Consider the following 18,198-nt stretch of genomic DNA (forward strand, 5'->3'; position numbering starts at 1 on the left):
CTAGCTCCCTAGTATATGTGCCTTTCTACAATTAGGAAGAGAAAGCATTACTACTTTGTTGTAAACTATGTACAGTTTTTGTTATTGTTTTTAACATCTGTGCTTTTTTGTTCTTGTTTTTTTGAGACTGGGCCCCACTATGTAGCCTTGACTAGCCTGGAACTCACTCTGTAGGTCAGTATAGCGTTGAATTCAGAGTTTCACCTGCCTCTGTGACCCCGGCAACAGAATTAAAGCCATGTGCCACCACATATGGTTTGTGCAGGCTTTTAAAATAAGAAGTAAAAGAGGTGTCTCAAATACTTGCTCCCCAGAAAGTGAGCATCAAAACATTATGCAGCCAATAATAAAATGAAAACTGTCATTTACTACTACAAAGACTCATGAACACAAATAGGCCAAACCATATTACAAGTAGTAAATAGTCTTAGGAGAACGCAGTTACAACCTGGGTGCTGTATAACTTGTCAAAAACAGAAGTAGTGGGCTGGAGAGATGATGGCTCAGTGGTTAAGAGCACTGTCCAATTCCCAGTACCCACATGGTGGCTCACAACCATCTATAATGAGATCTGATGCCCTCTTCTGGCCTGCAGGCCTCTGTGCAGACAGAATACTGTGTACAAAAATAAATCTTAAAAAACAAAACAAAAACAAAACAAAAAACAGAAGTAGCAGGTATGAAAAAAATCACAGCCTTCATGTTGTTACCAGAGATGTGGTAGGCAGCACAAGCAAGCCAAGAAAAGGCAAGTTGCCCATTTTAAGTTAATAACAACTAGGACAGGGCTGGAGAGATGGCTCAGACGTTAAGAGCATTGCCTGCTCTTCCAAAGGTCCTGAGTTCAATTCCCAGCAACCACATAGTGGCTCACAACCATCTGTAATGGGGTCTGGTGCCCTCTTCTGGCCTGCAGACAGACAGAATATTGTATACTTAATAAATAAATAAATAAATATTAAAAAAATAATAACTAGGACAATAGGTATCGACAATTACTCATTAAAAAATATCAGTTCCAGTTGATTTAAGAACTGAATGGCCAGGAGGTGGTGGCACACACCTTTAATCCCAGCATTTAGGAGGCAGAGGCAGGCAGATCTCTGTGAATTTGAGGCCAGCCTGGTCTACAGAGTAAGTTCCAGGACAGCCAGGGCTGTTACACAGAGAAACCTTGTCTCGAAAATCCAGAAACAACAACAGTAACAACAAACCCCCCAAAACAAAATCCTAAATGTGAAAAACAACAAAACCCAAAACTGTTATCAGTCTAATGTGGAAGAATTTTTAAGTAGGGCATAAACTTTTAAAGAAAAGGTACCAACTGCCATCTTCAGGAGTGTGTAACTTTTCAAAAGTCACTACTCCTTGACCTAGCAAGTACTACGCACATAGAGGAAGAACCTCTCATATGTGTAAGGCCTATAGGAGAATGCAACTGAAAAACAACAGCAAAGCCCAGCAGCCAGCTCAGCACCCAACAGTAAGGTCATGCACTCAGATGGGCAGGGAGGTTAGTGCAGTAGCGCTGCCACCAACACAGCAAAGCCAACAGTGGAAACGCTACCTAGGCTTAATGGTGCTCAGTCTTACAGATTCATATGCAGCTATAGACTCATGTAGCTATACATCAACTGAAGGGGGGGTGAGACACTGCAGAACCATCAGCAGTTTTGATATTTCTTAAGCAAAGTCTTAATTAATAACATGAACTAGAATTTCTATGTGCCTAAATTTTATTTTGAAATTACAGTAAAAACAAAAGTTTCAAAGAAAATATTAACTTTTCCCCACACCATTCTTTAACAATTTAACAAATATGACTAAAGGAGGAAAAATGATACCACTGCAGAACAAGTTAGAAGTCAAACCTGAAATGGTATAAATCTAACAAAAAACTTTCTTCTGGGCAGCTACAGGTGCTCTTGTACACCTGAAAAACAAAAAAATGTTACTGTAAGACTTGCCTTTAATGCTTTATTTTAGCAGAACCACTTGTTAGCTGGCTGGGTCCCCCAGTGCTTCTGTATGCCTGCTATTTGGTAATGAGCATAAGTTACTTGTGGTGCCTACTGTCCTGTTTGGCTTGCCCCATACCCATCAGACTAGGACAGTCATGACAGTCATTCCTGACCGTGTTTACAAATACAAGGGGTCATTGATAGTGGTGTTCCAGAGGCAGAAAGGCCTAAGGTGACAAAATATGGAGGAGAGTTCTTATAGAACTTCATCTTTTTGAGAAATTAGGATATCTGAGGTGCTTTCATAAGCAATTTAGCATTAATCTCTGTCATAGCAGTTATGTAGAGACACACATTTGCTGACTAAATATTTGACCAAAAATGTACACTTACATCATTCATCTTTATCTGCAAGCCCCATTTCTACCAAGGACATATGAACTGGGTATTGTTCATCTTCATATAATGTCACTATTTGTTCTGGTGCCTGAGCCTAAAATTGAAAGATACAGTTATCATCTGGGCAATGGTGGCACACACCTTTAATCCCAGCACTCAGGATGCAGAGGCTGGCAGATCTCTGAGTTCGAGGCCAGCCTGGTCTACAGAGTTTTCCAGGATAGCCAAGGCTACACAGAGAAACCCTGTCTCAAAAAACCAAACCAAAATATAACGATAGTTATGAAGAAAACTATAATGTAGCTGGGTGTACACCTGTAATCCTAACAGGAGGCAGAATCAGGAAGATCACCAAAAACCAACACCAGCAAATAAAACACAGCATTGTCTTGGCTGCCCTTTCCCTCCTCCATGCCTTCTTTGACTGGGAGGAAGGCTCCTAAGACTAATTAATACTCTACCTGCAAGGGCATCTTTGATGGTTTCCTGCTAAATCCTATTCCTTCCATTCTTCTCCATTAAAGTACCTTTACATTCTATACGCCACACACTATACCTGCTATGCGTAAATTAAAATTTGGCTGTTGTTCATAGAGATGAAGAAATTTATATTTATATTTGCAATAAGTACTTGGCCAGTCTGTATTTTCACTGGCTTCTTATATGAATTATATATAAATTCTTATATAAATTATGTACAGCATGCATGATACAAAATAGGAGTATTCCAAAAGTATTTTCTAGTAATACCCTTGTTTCACCATGAGCCTTGTGGAAGGCAGTGTGCAGGATTCTTTGTTCTAGGACCTGAAGGAGGGAAGCAGGCGGGCCTGAATACCAGTCGTGAGGACCAAGGGCAACCAGAAGGTACCTTCTATTTCACCAGCCAGCTCAGAGCTGTGTCAAGGAGGAGGTCTGGGAGTCCTGGGGTTTATAATGTTAAACCAGAAGCTGTGTGTGTGTGTGTGTGTGTAAAAACTTTCCAGTTCTAGAATACTATGCAAAACAAGGTTCCTGGTTGCCTGTGAGATATAATTGTGATATGTTAAGCTTAAAAAGAAAGGTCTGCTACTTTAGATATTATCTAGAGTTTTTTTTTTAATCTTTTAAACTAATCTGTCTTTATGTGTATGAGTGCTTTGCCTTCATGATCTAAGTTCACAGTGTATACACAGTTCCAGCAAGCTCAGAAGAGGGCAAATTATAGGAACAGGGGTAGACAGTTGTGAGCCTGTAGGAACCAAACCTGGGTCCCTCTGCAAGAGCAGCAAGTGAGTGCTCCTCACTGGAGCCACCTCTCCAGCCCTCTAACCTGTAGTTTTGATATAAGTTTGGCCACCTTACAGTTCCGGCCTCTCTGACCATAGTGCTTCTCAGCTTTCAGGATGCAGCTTTGTAGGCCTACTTTCCTAGTGAGTTACTTGAGTGCCTACTAAGAGGTTTCTTTTTTTTTTTTTTTTTTTTTTTTTTTTTTTTGGTTTTTCGAGACAGGGTTTCTCTGTAGCTTTAGAGCCTGTCCTGGAACTAGCTCTTGTAGACCAGGCTGGCCTCGAACTCACAGAGATCCGCCTGCCTCTGCCTCCCAAGTGCTGGGATTAAAGGCGTGCGCCACCACCGCCCGGCTACTAAGAGGTTTCTTAAGTGCCTTTCCAGGTCTCTTCAGATGAAATAATCATTTCTTACATTTCTCCCGAGCCTACAAAATTACCTATACTTCTACTGTACTTTGATCTTACCTCTGATTAATGCTATGCATGCTTGTTTTTCATTAACTTGAAGGTTCTTTGATTATAGGATATGCATCTTTATATTTTATATTACTCATTATATGTATCACTTTAGGGCAATAAAGTTTGTTAAAGCCCACTTTTTTCTTTGGTGGGTGTGACAGGGCCCAGGGTGCTGACCACCTGCTTGCATATCCTGAATGGTGGATCACAGGTGTACCTCACCACACTTGGTTCACCAGGGTTTTGTGCATGTGAGGCAAATGCTCTACTGAGTTCCATCCCAAGCCCCCATAAGAAGAGTTAGCTAGCCTTAAGACTGAACTTCTATAGTCTATGCAGCTTTCTGTGCTTTAACTATTGTTCTTAAGCAGAAGCAAAACACTCTGCAAAGTTAGCAGGGCTTATATAAATAGCTTTAAGATAATTTTGCTAATTAAAATAGATAATTACCATAGAGGAAGCATAAAGTTGTTTTCCTTGGAGACAGTCTATCATAGTCCACAATGCTTCCATGCTCCACTTGGGACAGTATGGTATTCTTGCCTTTCCCGAGTCACTTAAGGGAGGTTTAAACCCTGCCAAGAGAACTTTTATGGCCTGGGCTGGATATTGCATAAGCTGAACGGGAATCTGACGGAGTCTGTTAGAAAAGAGATTGATAAAATGATCACAATGTTACAACCCAAATTCTCATATTTAAAACTCTATCACTCAGTAGAAAACAAATGTTTCATGACACTGGAATTTGCGAAGACGACACTAGGAGCACAGTGAAGAAAAGTCAGAAAAACCAAAGCCTTTGGGCACTGTTACTGATGTAAAATGGTACTGTTGCTATGAAGAATCAGGGTTTCTCTGTGTAGCCCTGGCTGTCCTGGGACTCATGCTGTAGATCAGGCTGGCCTTGAACTCAGAGATCTGCCTGACTCTACTGAGATCAAAGGTATGTGCCACCACTGTCTGGCTATTTTGTTCCCTTAAAGGCAGGTTAAATAAGCAGTTTGGGTGAACAGTCAGCAGTCTCAAGTCTTAAATGATCTCACAGTGTGTGTATTGTAATTCTGACTGTGAGGTCCAGCAAAAGTTCCAGAATGCAAGAGATATTTCATAATAATGTGTTGCCAGAATGAAGAAATTCCTAATTTATAAACAACTTTAAAATAACATTTTCTTTTAAAAATGAGGTAAAAATTTCCCAAGAAATAGCTCTAATTACACTTTCATCCCAGGTAAAACAAAGAAATCTTATTTAGTTAGGCCTGGGGAGACAGCTCAGTGAATAAATCACTTGCCATGTAGGCATGAGGACCTCTGACCTCGGCACAGGCACCTCCACAGAAATCTATACCACATGTACATAAATAAGCTTTTATTTATGTATTTATTTATTTGGCCTCTTATTCAACTATTTGTTTATTTAAAAAGCCTCTTATTCAACTTTTTCTTCTCCTTTACCTGTTTACTGTCAGCTTCTCTGTGGACCCATAATCAACAAATAGTACCAGGACAGATAAAGGATTAAATTCTTTAATGGAAACAATCTTTGCTCTGTACCACAAGCCATCAGCATATTCTGCAAGGCAAGGCATTTCTGGAAAAGCAGAAAGAGGGAACAAATCAAACTTACTAATTTTCTTTCAAACATTTTAATATAAAAAGTACAAAGAAATAAATATATAATCATATGGTCACTACACAGAACTGAAGACTGTCTGGCTTTGTGGTGGCTTCCCCTTTTCTGCCTACACTTATCAACTTTTCTCATTAATATCTAAGGATTATGTTTTGAAGAAAGACACCTGCCCTGCACTGCCCATCCTCAGACTTCCTAGTTCCACTTTCACACAGGTAAAGTCACATTGGCAAAAAATGGGGATGTAGCTCACTGGTAGAGTAGAATACTTGCTCCACGTGGGCAAAGTCCTGATTAGCTCCTCAGCACTGGAAAAAGAAAAGCAACCCTGGAGGCATAAAGTAGCTGTGAAATAAACAGACCATGTGTGTTTAGATCCAGAAATTACATTATGTCCCGACTAGGACTTTTCTGGAGGTATGTATGAATGAGGAAGGATTTTCCTTCTGGACTGGAAGTCTGTGTACACAAAACCCACCTGATGAGTTTCCACTTACACTCATTTGGTAACTGTGAGGCCTAAGTGCACAGCACCCTTGCAATCACTGCAGATGCAGCTGAGTGGCACCTGCTCACTGTGCTTCTGTAACATGGGCCGGGGGTAGGGAGCTGATGCTGCTTCATGCTGGGAGAGGTAAGAGAAGACAAGACCTCCAGCATGGGGAGAGCTGAGCAAGAGACTTTTACTGTGATAGACAGTCTGAGGGAAGGACAATCCAAGCAAAAGCGGTTATCAGCCAAAGTAAGTTATAGCCTATCAGAAGATTATAAAGTTAAATCAGGTAAGAAGTTAGGCTAGTATGTTTCACCCTTTACTTAAACACACAGTTACATGCAACAGACCATGAATAAATACAGCTTATGCCCCATACAGGAAAATGTGACGATACTCCTGGTATTCAGGGACTGTCAATGGCAAGTGGGTAAATTTTCTTCAGAAGAGAATCATGGGTATTTAATAAAGATGTGAAGAACAGACTGAAAAGGAGAACATAAGAATTTTAACTTATCCTGACAAACCATTACAGCCTCAGAACTGTCGTCAGGTTATTTGTAGTTAGTCATTATCACTGCAGTCCGAAAGTCAGCTTGCACAAGTAGAGTTAGTGGGAAAGCCTCAAACTTAAAAACAAGCATCCTTAGATCCTTAGTTTTCCAGCTCACCTGACTCTTGCAGAGTGAAACTGTCCCCACAAGAGAGATGTGTTACTTAACACACTTGGGTCACTTCTTAATCTAGGAAACAGGTGTCTTTAGGATTTAGAAATCCTACATGTGAAGTTGAGGAAATGCCACTTAAATTATAAATAACCCTCTGAACTCCCTGCCCATTGGATACAAGGCAATCTTACCAAGAACCCAGGCACAGCATGAGCATACCTGAGCTAAAGTCTGTCAGGGGAGGGAAGCTCTCCACATTCTTGTTATATCTTCGCAGTGCTTCCTCCAGGTTCTCTGACTCAGATTCCCAACTGATTCCACTGTCATCTGTGTCACCAGGATGGTTAAACTGAGAACAGCTTTCTGCAGAATCAAGGCAAATATACACCTACAAGGGAGTGGCAGGGAGAGAAGGAAAAACAGCCTTGCAAATTCTGTAATTTCTTGAATTCACGTACGGGTGGCCTCCAGTCAGGGCCCAGTGGCCCCTGCCTCCTGAGGTTCAGCTCCCAGCACCCACAGTACAATGACTCGAAACCATCTGATTTCAATTCCAGGAGACCTGATAAACCTCTTCTGATTTCCATGGGCACCAGGAATGTATGTGATGCACATAAACATACATGTAGGCAAAAACCATAGCATTAAATAAATCTAAATTTAAAAAATCTAAACAACCATGTAAGTATATGAGTAAATAAAAGAAGACAGCCCTGGGAAATGGGTAGGTGCCTAAGAAACACCAGTGACCGAAGTATCAGCAAATATCCAACGACCAGACAGGATGGGCTCTCGTCGTTTACAGCTAGGAAGATGGAGACTGGCACGTACTTCGTTAGGTGAGACGATGTGCTTTACTTGCACGGCATACAGCTCTTCTGGTGGGGGGAGAAGTGAAGACAGATACGGTGGTAAAATGGGAGCCTCCATTTCAGGCAAAAGCAATTCCTAAAACCACACACAACAAACTAAATTTCAGAATGGTAATCATGAAAATTAACATAAAACTTCATTATGGGGCCAACTTATTTCAGTTACCAGAAAACAAGTCCTCCTAAGTACTGAACACCACAAAAAGCGGGTGACTCGTCGTTTTCAGGATTCTTTGACTCCTCACTTCTAAAGAAGGGTTAAACAAAGGCATGCAGGTCCACTGATGCATATCCACATGGAGACAGAATACAGTTGACAGTATCAACAATGACTACCTCTAAGTTAGGAGTGGAATTGGGGTGCTGAGGTACAGAGTGGGTGACATTCCCCACACATACACCTTTTCTGAGACAGGTCTCGCTGTGTACCACAGGCTGGCCTGGAATTCTCAGAGATCAGACTGCCTTACCTCCCAAGTGTAGGATTAAAGGCTTATGCGTCCACACTGGGCTGCCTTATTCTGTAACATTCGTTTACTTTTGTAAGTAGTTTTTAAGGAAACTAAAATAACACACAAATGCTCACAGGAGGTAAGTTAAAGCCACTGAGAAGGTAAGACGTTAAGTTCTATAAAGTACAGGGAAAGCAAACACATACGGTCCTCAAGAGGATCGTGGGAGCCAGCAGTTAAGGAATATACACATGGTATAGGTGCAGGTTTTCTGCAAAGATAAGCGGTATCTTCCTCTTTAGGAATGTGGTAACATAAAATAAACAAGCCATCATATTTAATTTCTTGGTGTGTGAGAAATATGATATGTACATGCACCACCCCAATAAATAAATGTAATAAGAAAAAGTGTTATTTTAAAAGAAAGAAAAGATAAAGGAAAAAGCAAGGATAAAGGGCTATGTATTGTTTGACTTCATTTACTAGGAAGATCCATAGAGACAGATTGAGTGGTGACCACACGCTGAGGAAGGAGCGGATAGAAAGCGACTACAGTTGGTCTCTTTGGAATGTTCTGTGTAGTAGTGCTAGCTGCACAGCTCAGTGAGTATTACAATCCAATGAGTCATGTATCTGAAGAAAGTACATTTACAGCATATAAATAGTAGCTCAATAAAGTGGTTATATTTTGGATTTTTTTCTTCATTTATTTTTTTTTCAAGACAGGGTATCTGTGTGTAGCTCTGGCTATCCTGGAACTCCCTCTGTATACCAGGCTGGCCTCAAATTCAGAGATCCATTTAATTCTGAGTGATGGGATCAAAGACATGGCTCTTCTTTTAGTTTTAATTTTTGTGGCTGGGCATGGTAGCACACACCTTTAATACCAACAGTTGGAAGGCACAAATAGGTGGATCTTAATGAGTTTGAGGCCAGCTTGGTCTACAGTTTCATAGTGAGACCCTGTTTCAAATTTCTTTTCTTAATTTATTTTTGTGTGTGGTAAGAGCCAGAGTGGCGGTCAGAAGACAGCTTGTGTGAGTCAGGTCTCTTCTCTCATCACTTGGGTTCTGGGGATCAAACTCAGGTGTCAGCCTTGGCAGCAACTGTTCTTGCTAACTGCCCTTGCCAGCTAAGCCAGCTTGCTGGCTATGTATCAGATCCTTTCTATTGCTGAAAGTTTCCAAAATATCTGGGTTGTAACTTACCTCAAATCTTAGTTTCCAGTGTTCATCTTCGTATTTTTTATCCTGACCTCTTGGTTTCTGAAATAATAGTGTATTATTTATCAGTTAAAAACTGCTTTTATCTTCTAACAAAATACTTTTTTAAGGAATGTTTTTTTATACTTTGCAAAAACTAGATAAGTCATGTTGGCATTCACTCTGTAGACCAGGCTGGACTTGAAGTCACAGAGATCCACTTGCCTCTGCCTCCCTACTGCTGAGATATGGCTCACTCAGCATTTTGTTCTTGAAAAAGATCTGGGTTCAGTTCCTAGATCCATATAGTACCTCACTGTTTGGGGCACAAAGGTCCTTGTACTCAGAGAGAAGCACTAAGAGAATCAGGAATGTTAATCATACAGGGGTGTCTTTCTTCAATGGAGAAGATAAAAATCAAACACCTGCATTCCATCCAGAAAGCTGGGAGTGGATTTTGTTAATGAACTGATGGTCTTTTGCTCTCTGTAGAGGCAGACCTCATCCACTTTTTATAATAGAGGCAGATTTCATCTACTCTTTATCATAGAGGCAAACCTCACCCAAATTCCGTAGAATGATTATCCCAGATTCTTCCCTCCCTAGACTGTTACCCATTCTTAGGGGAGATGTCACATGTACTTATGGCCTGCTGGTCTCTATGGTATCCGTCAGAGACCACACTAGCTTCTAGGTCTTTTAGCTATAGAACCCACCTTTATGGTCACTCAGAGAGAAGGTGACATTCCCTGGTGACATCAGTGGGGCACTAGGCATACATGTGGTCCACATACACATATGCAGGCAAAACATTCATACACATAAAACAAAATTTAAACAATTAAACTTTAAAAATCAAGATAAAAATCCTATTATATTTTCAAAGTCAGGGACTCATGTAGCCCAGGTGGACCTTCAACTCATTATGTAGTTTAAAGATGACTTTAATTTTCTGATAGCACTCCTGTTTCTGTTTGCAAATGCTGGCCTGCTCCATCATGCCTAGCTAAAATTTGAATGCTCAATATCTTTTGGCACTCAAAACATTTTCAATTTCAGATCATATTTTGGATTTTTAGATTAGCGACACTCACCTTGTAATATAAGGCTTCTAGTTCAAGTTAAATGACACATTTTATGTGGGGACAGAGCCCTTTATTAGCATGAAATTCTATATACAGATTTTATACAGTACATCTCATGTTCAAACTCAAACATTGATTAACATAAAGAAGCCTTACTAGAGCAGAAAATACAGAAACATTAGTAGACTTTTAATGTAAATAAAATGTTTTTCATGATATATAAAGCATGTTACTCTTTTTAAAAAAGAATTTGCGACTTCTCATTTTACACCCCTGTAATAGATCAGGTGGTATAAGCAGAATGTGGCAGTACCTGTTTGTAATCCCAGCAGGTGGAGGAATTTTAAAGAGGAACAAGCATTAGGATTTTTAAGGCCAACCCAAGCTACAGGAGACACAGCAAAAGACTTGAGGTGTAAACAGATTGTGACATTATAATCAGAATCAATTAAAATGTATATTATTTATAGAAAAAGTTCACTTACTTCTTTAAATATCTCCTCAGAATGTTCAAAAATACAATATTTATGATGAGCCATAAAATGAGAAAGTGACATCCCATCAAAATAGAGATGAACAGACAACTTTCCCCATGGATTTTCAGGCAGTTCCTATTAATTTTGATAAGGAAGACTATTACTATAAAAACCTTTACAGTTAGCAAACATGATCTGGGTTTCCAACAGTAACAGTGTCACCAAACAGTCTGAGGGACCCACAGCAAGGATTTTTCTTGATATTTTGGCAGATGATGAAGCAGTAATTCTACTCTTAGACTTATATAAAATATACTTGCATATCTATACCACACATATTTCCTAGTTTTAGATACTACACATGGATCATCTTTAGATGATACTAATTTATACTAAGAACAGGTTAAGAGGCAAAGAAATGAATTTTAACTAAAAATCTCCAAATGTCAAGAGTAAGGAGAAATCAACATTCTCAAGTAAGATATAACGATAATAGCTTTAGCACTGACAAAATCCACTCATAATTACCAAGAATGGGTAGGTCCACAGCTAGTTAAGCTATTTCTTTTTTATTGATATTTACCGAGCTCTACATTTTCCTCTGCTCCCCTCCATGCCTCTCCCCACAACTTGAATCATCCCCGAAGGTTCCCATGCTCAGGAGATCTTGTCTTTTTCTACTTTCTACTTCCCATGTAGATTAGATCTATGTAAGTCTCTCTTAGTATTCTCATTGTTGTCTAAGTTCTCTAGGGTTGTGGTTTGTAGGCTGGCTTTCTTTGCTTTATGTTTAAAAACTACCTATGAATGAGTCCATGTGATAATTGTCTTTCTGTGTCTGGGTTACCTCACTCAAAATAATGTTTTCTAGCTCCATCCATTTTCCTGCAAAATTCAAGCTGTCGTTACTTTTTTCTGCTGTGTAGTACTCCACTGTGTAAATGTACCACATTTTTCTTATCCATTCTTCAGTCGAGGGACATTTAGGTTGTTTCCAGGTTCTGGCTATGACAAACAATGCTGCTATGAACATAGTTGAGCACATATCCTTGTGGCACAATTGAGCATCGTTTGGGTATATACTCAAAAGTGGTATTACTGGGTCTTGAGGAAGGTTGTTTCCTAATTGTCTGAGAAATTGCCACACTGACATCCAAAGGGGTTGTACCAGCTTGCATTCCCACCAGCAATGCAGGAGTGTTCCCTTTTCCCCACAACCTCTCCAGCATAAGTTGTCATCAGTGTTTTTGACCTTGGCCATTCTTAGAGGTGTAAGATGGAATCTCAAGAGTTGTTTTGATTTGCATTTCTCTGATGACTAAGGATGTTGAACATTTCCTTAAGTGTCTTTCAGCCATTTTAGATTCCTCTGTTGAGAGTTCTCTGTTTAGGTCTGTACTCCATATTTTTCATTGGCTATTTGTTCTTTTGGTGTCCAATTTCTTGAGTTCTTTGTATATTTTGGATATGAGACCTCTGTCTGATGTGGGGTTAGTGAAGATCTTTTCCCATTCTGTAGGCTGTTGTTTTGTCTTGCTGACCGTGTCCTTTGCTTTATAGAAGCTTTTCAGTTCCAGGAGGTCCCATTTATTAATTGTTTCTCTCAGTGTCTGTGCTACTGGGGTTCTATTTAGGAAGTGGTTCCCTGTGCCAATGTGTTCAAGTGTACTTCCCACTTTCTCTTCTATAAGGTTCAGTGTGGCTGGCTTTATGTTGAGGTCTTTGATCCATCTGGACTTGAGTTTTGTGCATGGTGATAGATAATGGTCTATTTTCATTCTTCTACATGTTGATATCCAGTTATGCCAGCACCACTTGTTAAATATACTTTCTTTTTTCCATTTGATATTTTTTGCTTCCTTGCCAAAGATCAGGTGTTCGAAGATGTGTGGATTAATATCCGAGTCTTCTATTTGGTTCCATTGGTCCTCCTGTCTGTTCTTATGCCAACACCAGGCTGTTTTCAGTACTGTAGCTCTGTAGTAGAGTTTGAAGTCAGGGATTGTGATGCCTCCAGAAATTCTTTTATTGTACAGAATTGTGTTTTGCTTTTCCATATGAAGTTGAATACTGTTCTTTCAAGGTCTTTGAAGAATTTTGCTGGGATTTTGATGGGCATTGCACTGAATCTGTAGTTAACCTATTTTTTTGGTAATTTATTTCCCATTTCCACTAGTCCCACTATTCTTCAAATTAACATCCTCATAGAGGAAAAGGAAATGACTTTGAGCGATTTATCTGCTTCTGTTTCCTACTAACCAACTATATTAAGTAGCCAGTAGGAAATAACTAGAACACATAGTGTGTCTAACCTTGCGTGCTTGTGTGGCAGGGTAGGCCAGGCCCTCACAACCACCACATCTCTGCCATTACTTCCAAACATGGCTGCTTCTACGTGGGTCCATGGCACCTTCTCCCAGCAACAGCATGCCCTCTCCTGCCACACCTTACAGTCTTGACTGAAATGTCACCTGACATTCATGTTAACATGGAGCATCTTTCCCAGCTGCATCTTTTAATACCAGAGTCTGCCAAACCACCATCTGCCTACTATACTACATAGGTCAGTGAGGTCACTGTACTTGCATCTGCTGTCTGTTTTCCACCATGAACAGCTCCACGGACATGGTTCTGGGCTGCTTTGTTCAAGGCTCAGAAGCATTCCTCAGTGGATCTAAAGCTGGAGGAGCATGTCTAGGCAAGACATGGAGCCAAGTGAGCTAAGGAACACTGAACACTCAGTCTGCAAAACCAAAGGATGGTTTTTCTGAAAGTTAAGTTGTAAAGAAAATTATCTTGACTAAGTAAAAAAAATTAATTTCTACCTTTTATTAGGTGACTTGACAAGGATTCTTGGAGTAGCTGGGCAGGAACCTTTAGCACTAACCTACCAGCTTCCTTATTTAGGTGGAGCCTGTGCCTCCTGAATGAAGAAATATTTTCCTAACCATTTTCTTCTCTCCCAATACCAGGCCTCAAATGGCTATGGATTAATCTTACTACTTTATTGCTCAGCATCCTTCACAGGGTCACTCTTGCATCCTGCTCCCCATTTCTCCCCTTTCTAGAAACCTCTACCCTTTTACCAGACTATTCCCTACGCTGTCCCAGTTGTTTTTACGAGTTCTGGGTCCCTGTCAGGACTGTCACCTTGAATTCCCTCCTCTGTAAATCCTGCTGTGCTTGCCTCTCCACTGTCTCCTGGCTCATCTTGTTCTGCAGAACGGATGTCTTGCTTCACTCACTGGGGGAGGCCTTTGAGGACAGAGATTATGACAGACTCTGCTAGGACCATCTGCACTTTACACAATGTTGTATGGCAGCAGACTCTGCACACTGTGGTGTCTTCTGATGCATATCAACAATGGCATACTGCCCTGTGTCTGTGTAAGAAAACTACTAGTAACAGATCTTCCAGTCATCCAATTTAATGCTTAAGAAACTTCTCAAGAACTTGTTCAAAATTAGGCTTATTTAAAATAAGCATAGCAACCAAAGTAATAACTTATAACCTTGACAAATAATTTATATTCTCATACGAACACATATAAAATGGCTTGTCCTCAAAAATATTCATCAAATTATATTGATTATAATACTTCATGACAAACAGTTTCAACTGACTGTACTTTAAAGACAACTTACCATAATGTGAATGTCCACCTCTCTCTTCGGAAGCAGCTCCTGAAGCAGCTCTATGGCATCTGGCTGCCACACATTTCCAACCTGTGTAGAATGAACACACTTATACTTCCATAACATGACACCAAGCAAGAATAAATTAAGACACAAAGAAACAGCCATAAGCAGGGAATGCCTGGTGGCAGAACCAAATTCACATGAGTATCATGGGCAGCCAACAAGAATCATATTGAAAATTTCCTATCCAGGGGCTGGAGATGGCTCAGCAGCGACAAGGTCTTCCTCCTCGTGCAGAGGGCTAGAATTCGGTTCCCAGCACCCATGTTGGACAGCTCACAATTACTTGTAACTTCAGTTCCAGGACAACTGACTCCCCTTTCTGGACTCTGTGGCACCCACACTTATGTATATACCCACATAAGAACACATATGTGTTAGAAAAATAGAAGTTATCTATTAAGAAATTCATATTCATATTAAGAAGTGAGCTTCTCCCTACTGTACTCAACATTTTATGCTTTCAAAGCATAAACTAGGGCAGGGGATGCAGTTTAGTTGATAGTTTGCCTAGCATGTATGAAAGCCTGGGTTTGATCATCAGCGTCATATTAACTAGACATGGTGGTACACACTTATGACCCAATCACCTGGGAAGTGGAAGCAGGAGGATCAGAATTCAAGGTCATCCTCTGCTACAGAGGGAGTTAGAGACCAGCCAGGGCTATAAACCACCCCTTCTCAAAAATTATAAGGCTACAAAAAACCCTCTTTAAAAAACCCTAAATTTATATTAAAGACAACATGTCATATTTAAAACTCTAAAACCAGTTCAATCTGCCCATGCAGTGCCTATACAGGCCAACAGTATATATTCACCAAAGGACATACTTCTTAACATGTCAGAGCCTCTAGACAAGACAACAGCCATGTGATGAGCCCTTTGCAAATAGCTCCTGGATCTCCAGGACTTCCCTGAAGGGATACACTTCAGTGACGTTTTCAATCACTATCCCAAACCACCCAGCCAAGCCGTCTCTGACCCTGGAGCCCCAGAAACTGCAACAGGAAAGGAATGGAACGTACTGTTTGAGCTTTGTTATTGTTAAAACTGAAGAAATAACTGCTGGGGACTGTCTCAGCAGAGTGTGACCACATGCTGTACTGCCATTTACTCAGAGGCTTTATATACTGCAGTAAATCTTGTAGTCTTTCTCATTAAAGGTCTTTGAGTTGTCTTTTACTGGTAGATATTTTTAATTTTATATTGCTGGATGGGGACTGGAAAAAGAACTCAGTGGTTATGAGCACTTACTGTTCTTTCAAAGGACTTGGGTTGGTTCCCAGCACCTACATGCTGGCTAACCAGCATCTGTAAGTCCAATTCCTTGGATTCTACTCCCTCTTCTGGCCCCCATGAGCACTGCATACATATGGTGCACTTACATACGTGCAGGCAAAACTCTCAGACATATTAAAAACAAACAAACCCTTTGTCAGGTATGGTGGTGCATGCCTTTAATTCCAGCACTTGAGAAGCAAAGGCAGGAAGATTTCTATGTGTTTGAGATCAGCTGGTCTACTTAGTGAGTTCTAGGACAGCCAAGGCTATATAGTGAGACCCTGTTAAAACAAACAAAACAAAACCACCAACAACAAAAAAACAAAATTTAAAAAGAAAAAATTTGTATTACAATTGAAAGGGTCTTAATTATACACTCTAACTTCTAAACTATTAATAATATAAGACAAATTTAAAAGTGACTGCCCACATACTACTCTGCTCACCGGTAAGGTCTGATAGAGCTGACAGGGAATACAAAACTGGGGTGTGTCAGGATACAGCAAAATAGGATAAAGATGGCACTGTGGAATCTTCTCAGTGAACCCATGATCTAAATATTGCACCTGAAACAGACCAAGTTTTGATTAAAATGTATCTAAAAGCTGGATGACAAAGGAGATTTCCCAGTTTTAAATTTGGGGGTGGAGTATTACGGCCTATTAGTGAAGAGCACTGGCTGCTCTTTCAGAGGACCCTGGGGTCAGTCAGTCCCTAGCAACACATGATAGCTTACAACTAACTGCCTGTAATTCCAGTTCCAGGGGATCTGACACTGTCTTCTGGCTCCTGGGGGGCATTGTATGCACATGGTACACAGACATACATGCAGACAAAACACCCCCCCCCACACACACACACACTGATTATAAAGACCTGAGGTTTGATTCCTGGAACACATATGAAGGTGAAGGGAAAGAAATGACTCCATAAACTGTCCTCTGACCTCCACAAGTTAGGACAGGAAGCATCCTTCCTAACACATCCCTGACAATGACAAAATTTTAAAGTTTAAAAAGCGAGGGGCTGGAGAGATGGCTCAGAGGTTAAGAGCATTGCCTGCTCTTCCAAAGGTCCTGAGTTCAATTCCCAGCAACCACATGGTGGCTCACAACCATCTGTAATGGGGTCTGGTGCCCTCTTCTGGCCTGCAGGCATACACACAGAATATTGTGTACAGAATAAATAAATTTAAAAAAAACGTTTAAAAAGCGACAAAACCTCTGTGTCTTCTGGTGCAGATCTAACTCTGGTAGTTGGGAGAGAGGCAGAAGGACTGCCACAAATTCAAGAACAGTATGCGCTCACAGTGTGTTTCACGCCAGACATGGCTAAATAGCAAGACCCTGTCTCAAACAACAAATGTGAACAAAGCAACAGACAGGCATGGGCACATGTCTATAATCTCAGTTTCAGAAGGGTCGAGGCGGGAGGATTTGGACTTCGAAGCCTGCTTAGGCTACACAGTCTCAAAAGGACAAAATAAGCTAAGAGCTTGTATCCAATAGCAGGACATCCTAGCACACACAGAGGCAGGTGGATCTCTGAGTTAGAGGCCAGCATGGTCTACATAGCGAGTTCCAGACCAGCCAGACCTATATACTGAGACATATATAAAAAGACAAATCTATATTCCCTCATTCCATAGAGAATGAAACTTAATTGTTAAAAGAGGTAGTCATACAGGTAGCCTTTAAATAAAATTTTTTATTATTATTTTTAAAACTTGAGTATTAAAGGGCTGGTAAGATGACTCAACAAAGTACTTGCTGAGTAAGCCTGACAGTCTGAGTTAAATTCCTGAAACTCACGTAAAGGTGGGAGGAGAGAGCAGACTCCATAGTGTCCCTCTGACTTCTACAAGTACGCAGTGGTGCACATGCGACCCACACCTACGCACAAATAATGCACCGAAACAGGGCTGAAGAGATGGCTCAGCAGTTAGGAGCATGCGCAGCTCTTCAGAAGTCTATGGTTAAGATTCCCAGCAACCACATCAAGTAGCTCACAGCACCTGTAGTCCCCGCTCCTGGGGATCTGGCCTCCGAAGGCACCTGCACTTGCTTGCATGTATCACAAACACGTGCATAATTTGAAATAAAAATAAAACTTTAAAAACAAAAAAATGAAACCCTTGGGCATTAAATACCTCAGCTAGCTTTTTTTTGGAAATGCTTTTCTTTTGATCATTCAATTGTTAAGCTGTCATAAAATAAGGAGCACTAAAATAAGGTTTTTTATTTGCT

The 18,198-nt window shown here is 40.5% G+C and overlaps 1 protein-coding gene across 2 annotated transcripts in view; it reads right to left on the minus strand.

The window, feature by feature from the left end:
* Positions 1-2,355: 2,355 nt before the first annotated feature.
* The window catches only part of Rnf17 (ring finger protein 17), a 129,921-nt gene continuing 114,078 nt past the window's right edge, over positions 2,356-18,198 (minus strand). For both annotated transcript variants that reach the window (XM_038310477.1, XM_038310478.1), the window contains 9 exons: positions 16,399-16,518; positions 14,617-14,697; positions 10,981-11,106; positions 9,417-9,473; positions 7,716-7,832; positions 7,104-7,272; positions 5,546-5,681; positions 4,541-4,730; positions 2,356-2,454 (listed from right to left, as the gene is read on the minus strand). In XM_038310477.1, the coding sequence (XP_038166405.1) occupies positions 2,356-2,454; positions 4,541-4,730; positions 5,546-5,681; positions 7,104-7,272; positions 7,716-7,832; positions 9,417-9,473; positions 10,981-11,106; positions 14,617-14,697; positions 16,399-16,518 (1,095 nt within the window). The remainder of the gene's footprint in view (positions 2,455-4,540; positions 4,731-5,545; positions 5,682-7,103; positions 7,273-7,715; positions 7,833-9,416; positions 9,474-10,980; positions 11,107-14,616; positions 14,698-16,398; positions 16,519-18,198) is intronic.

The sequence above is a fragment of the Arvicola amphibius genome, chromosome 13, assembly GCF_903992535.2.
Source record: "Arvicola amphibius chromosome 13, mArvAmp1.2, whole genome shotgun sequence".
Taxonomy (NCBI): Eukaryota; Metazoa; Chordata; class Mammalia; order Rodentia; family Cricetidae; genus Arvicola; species Arvicola amphibius.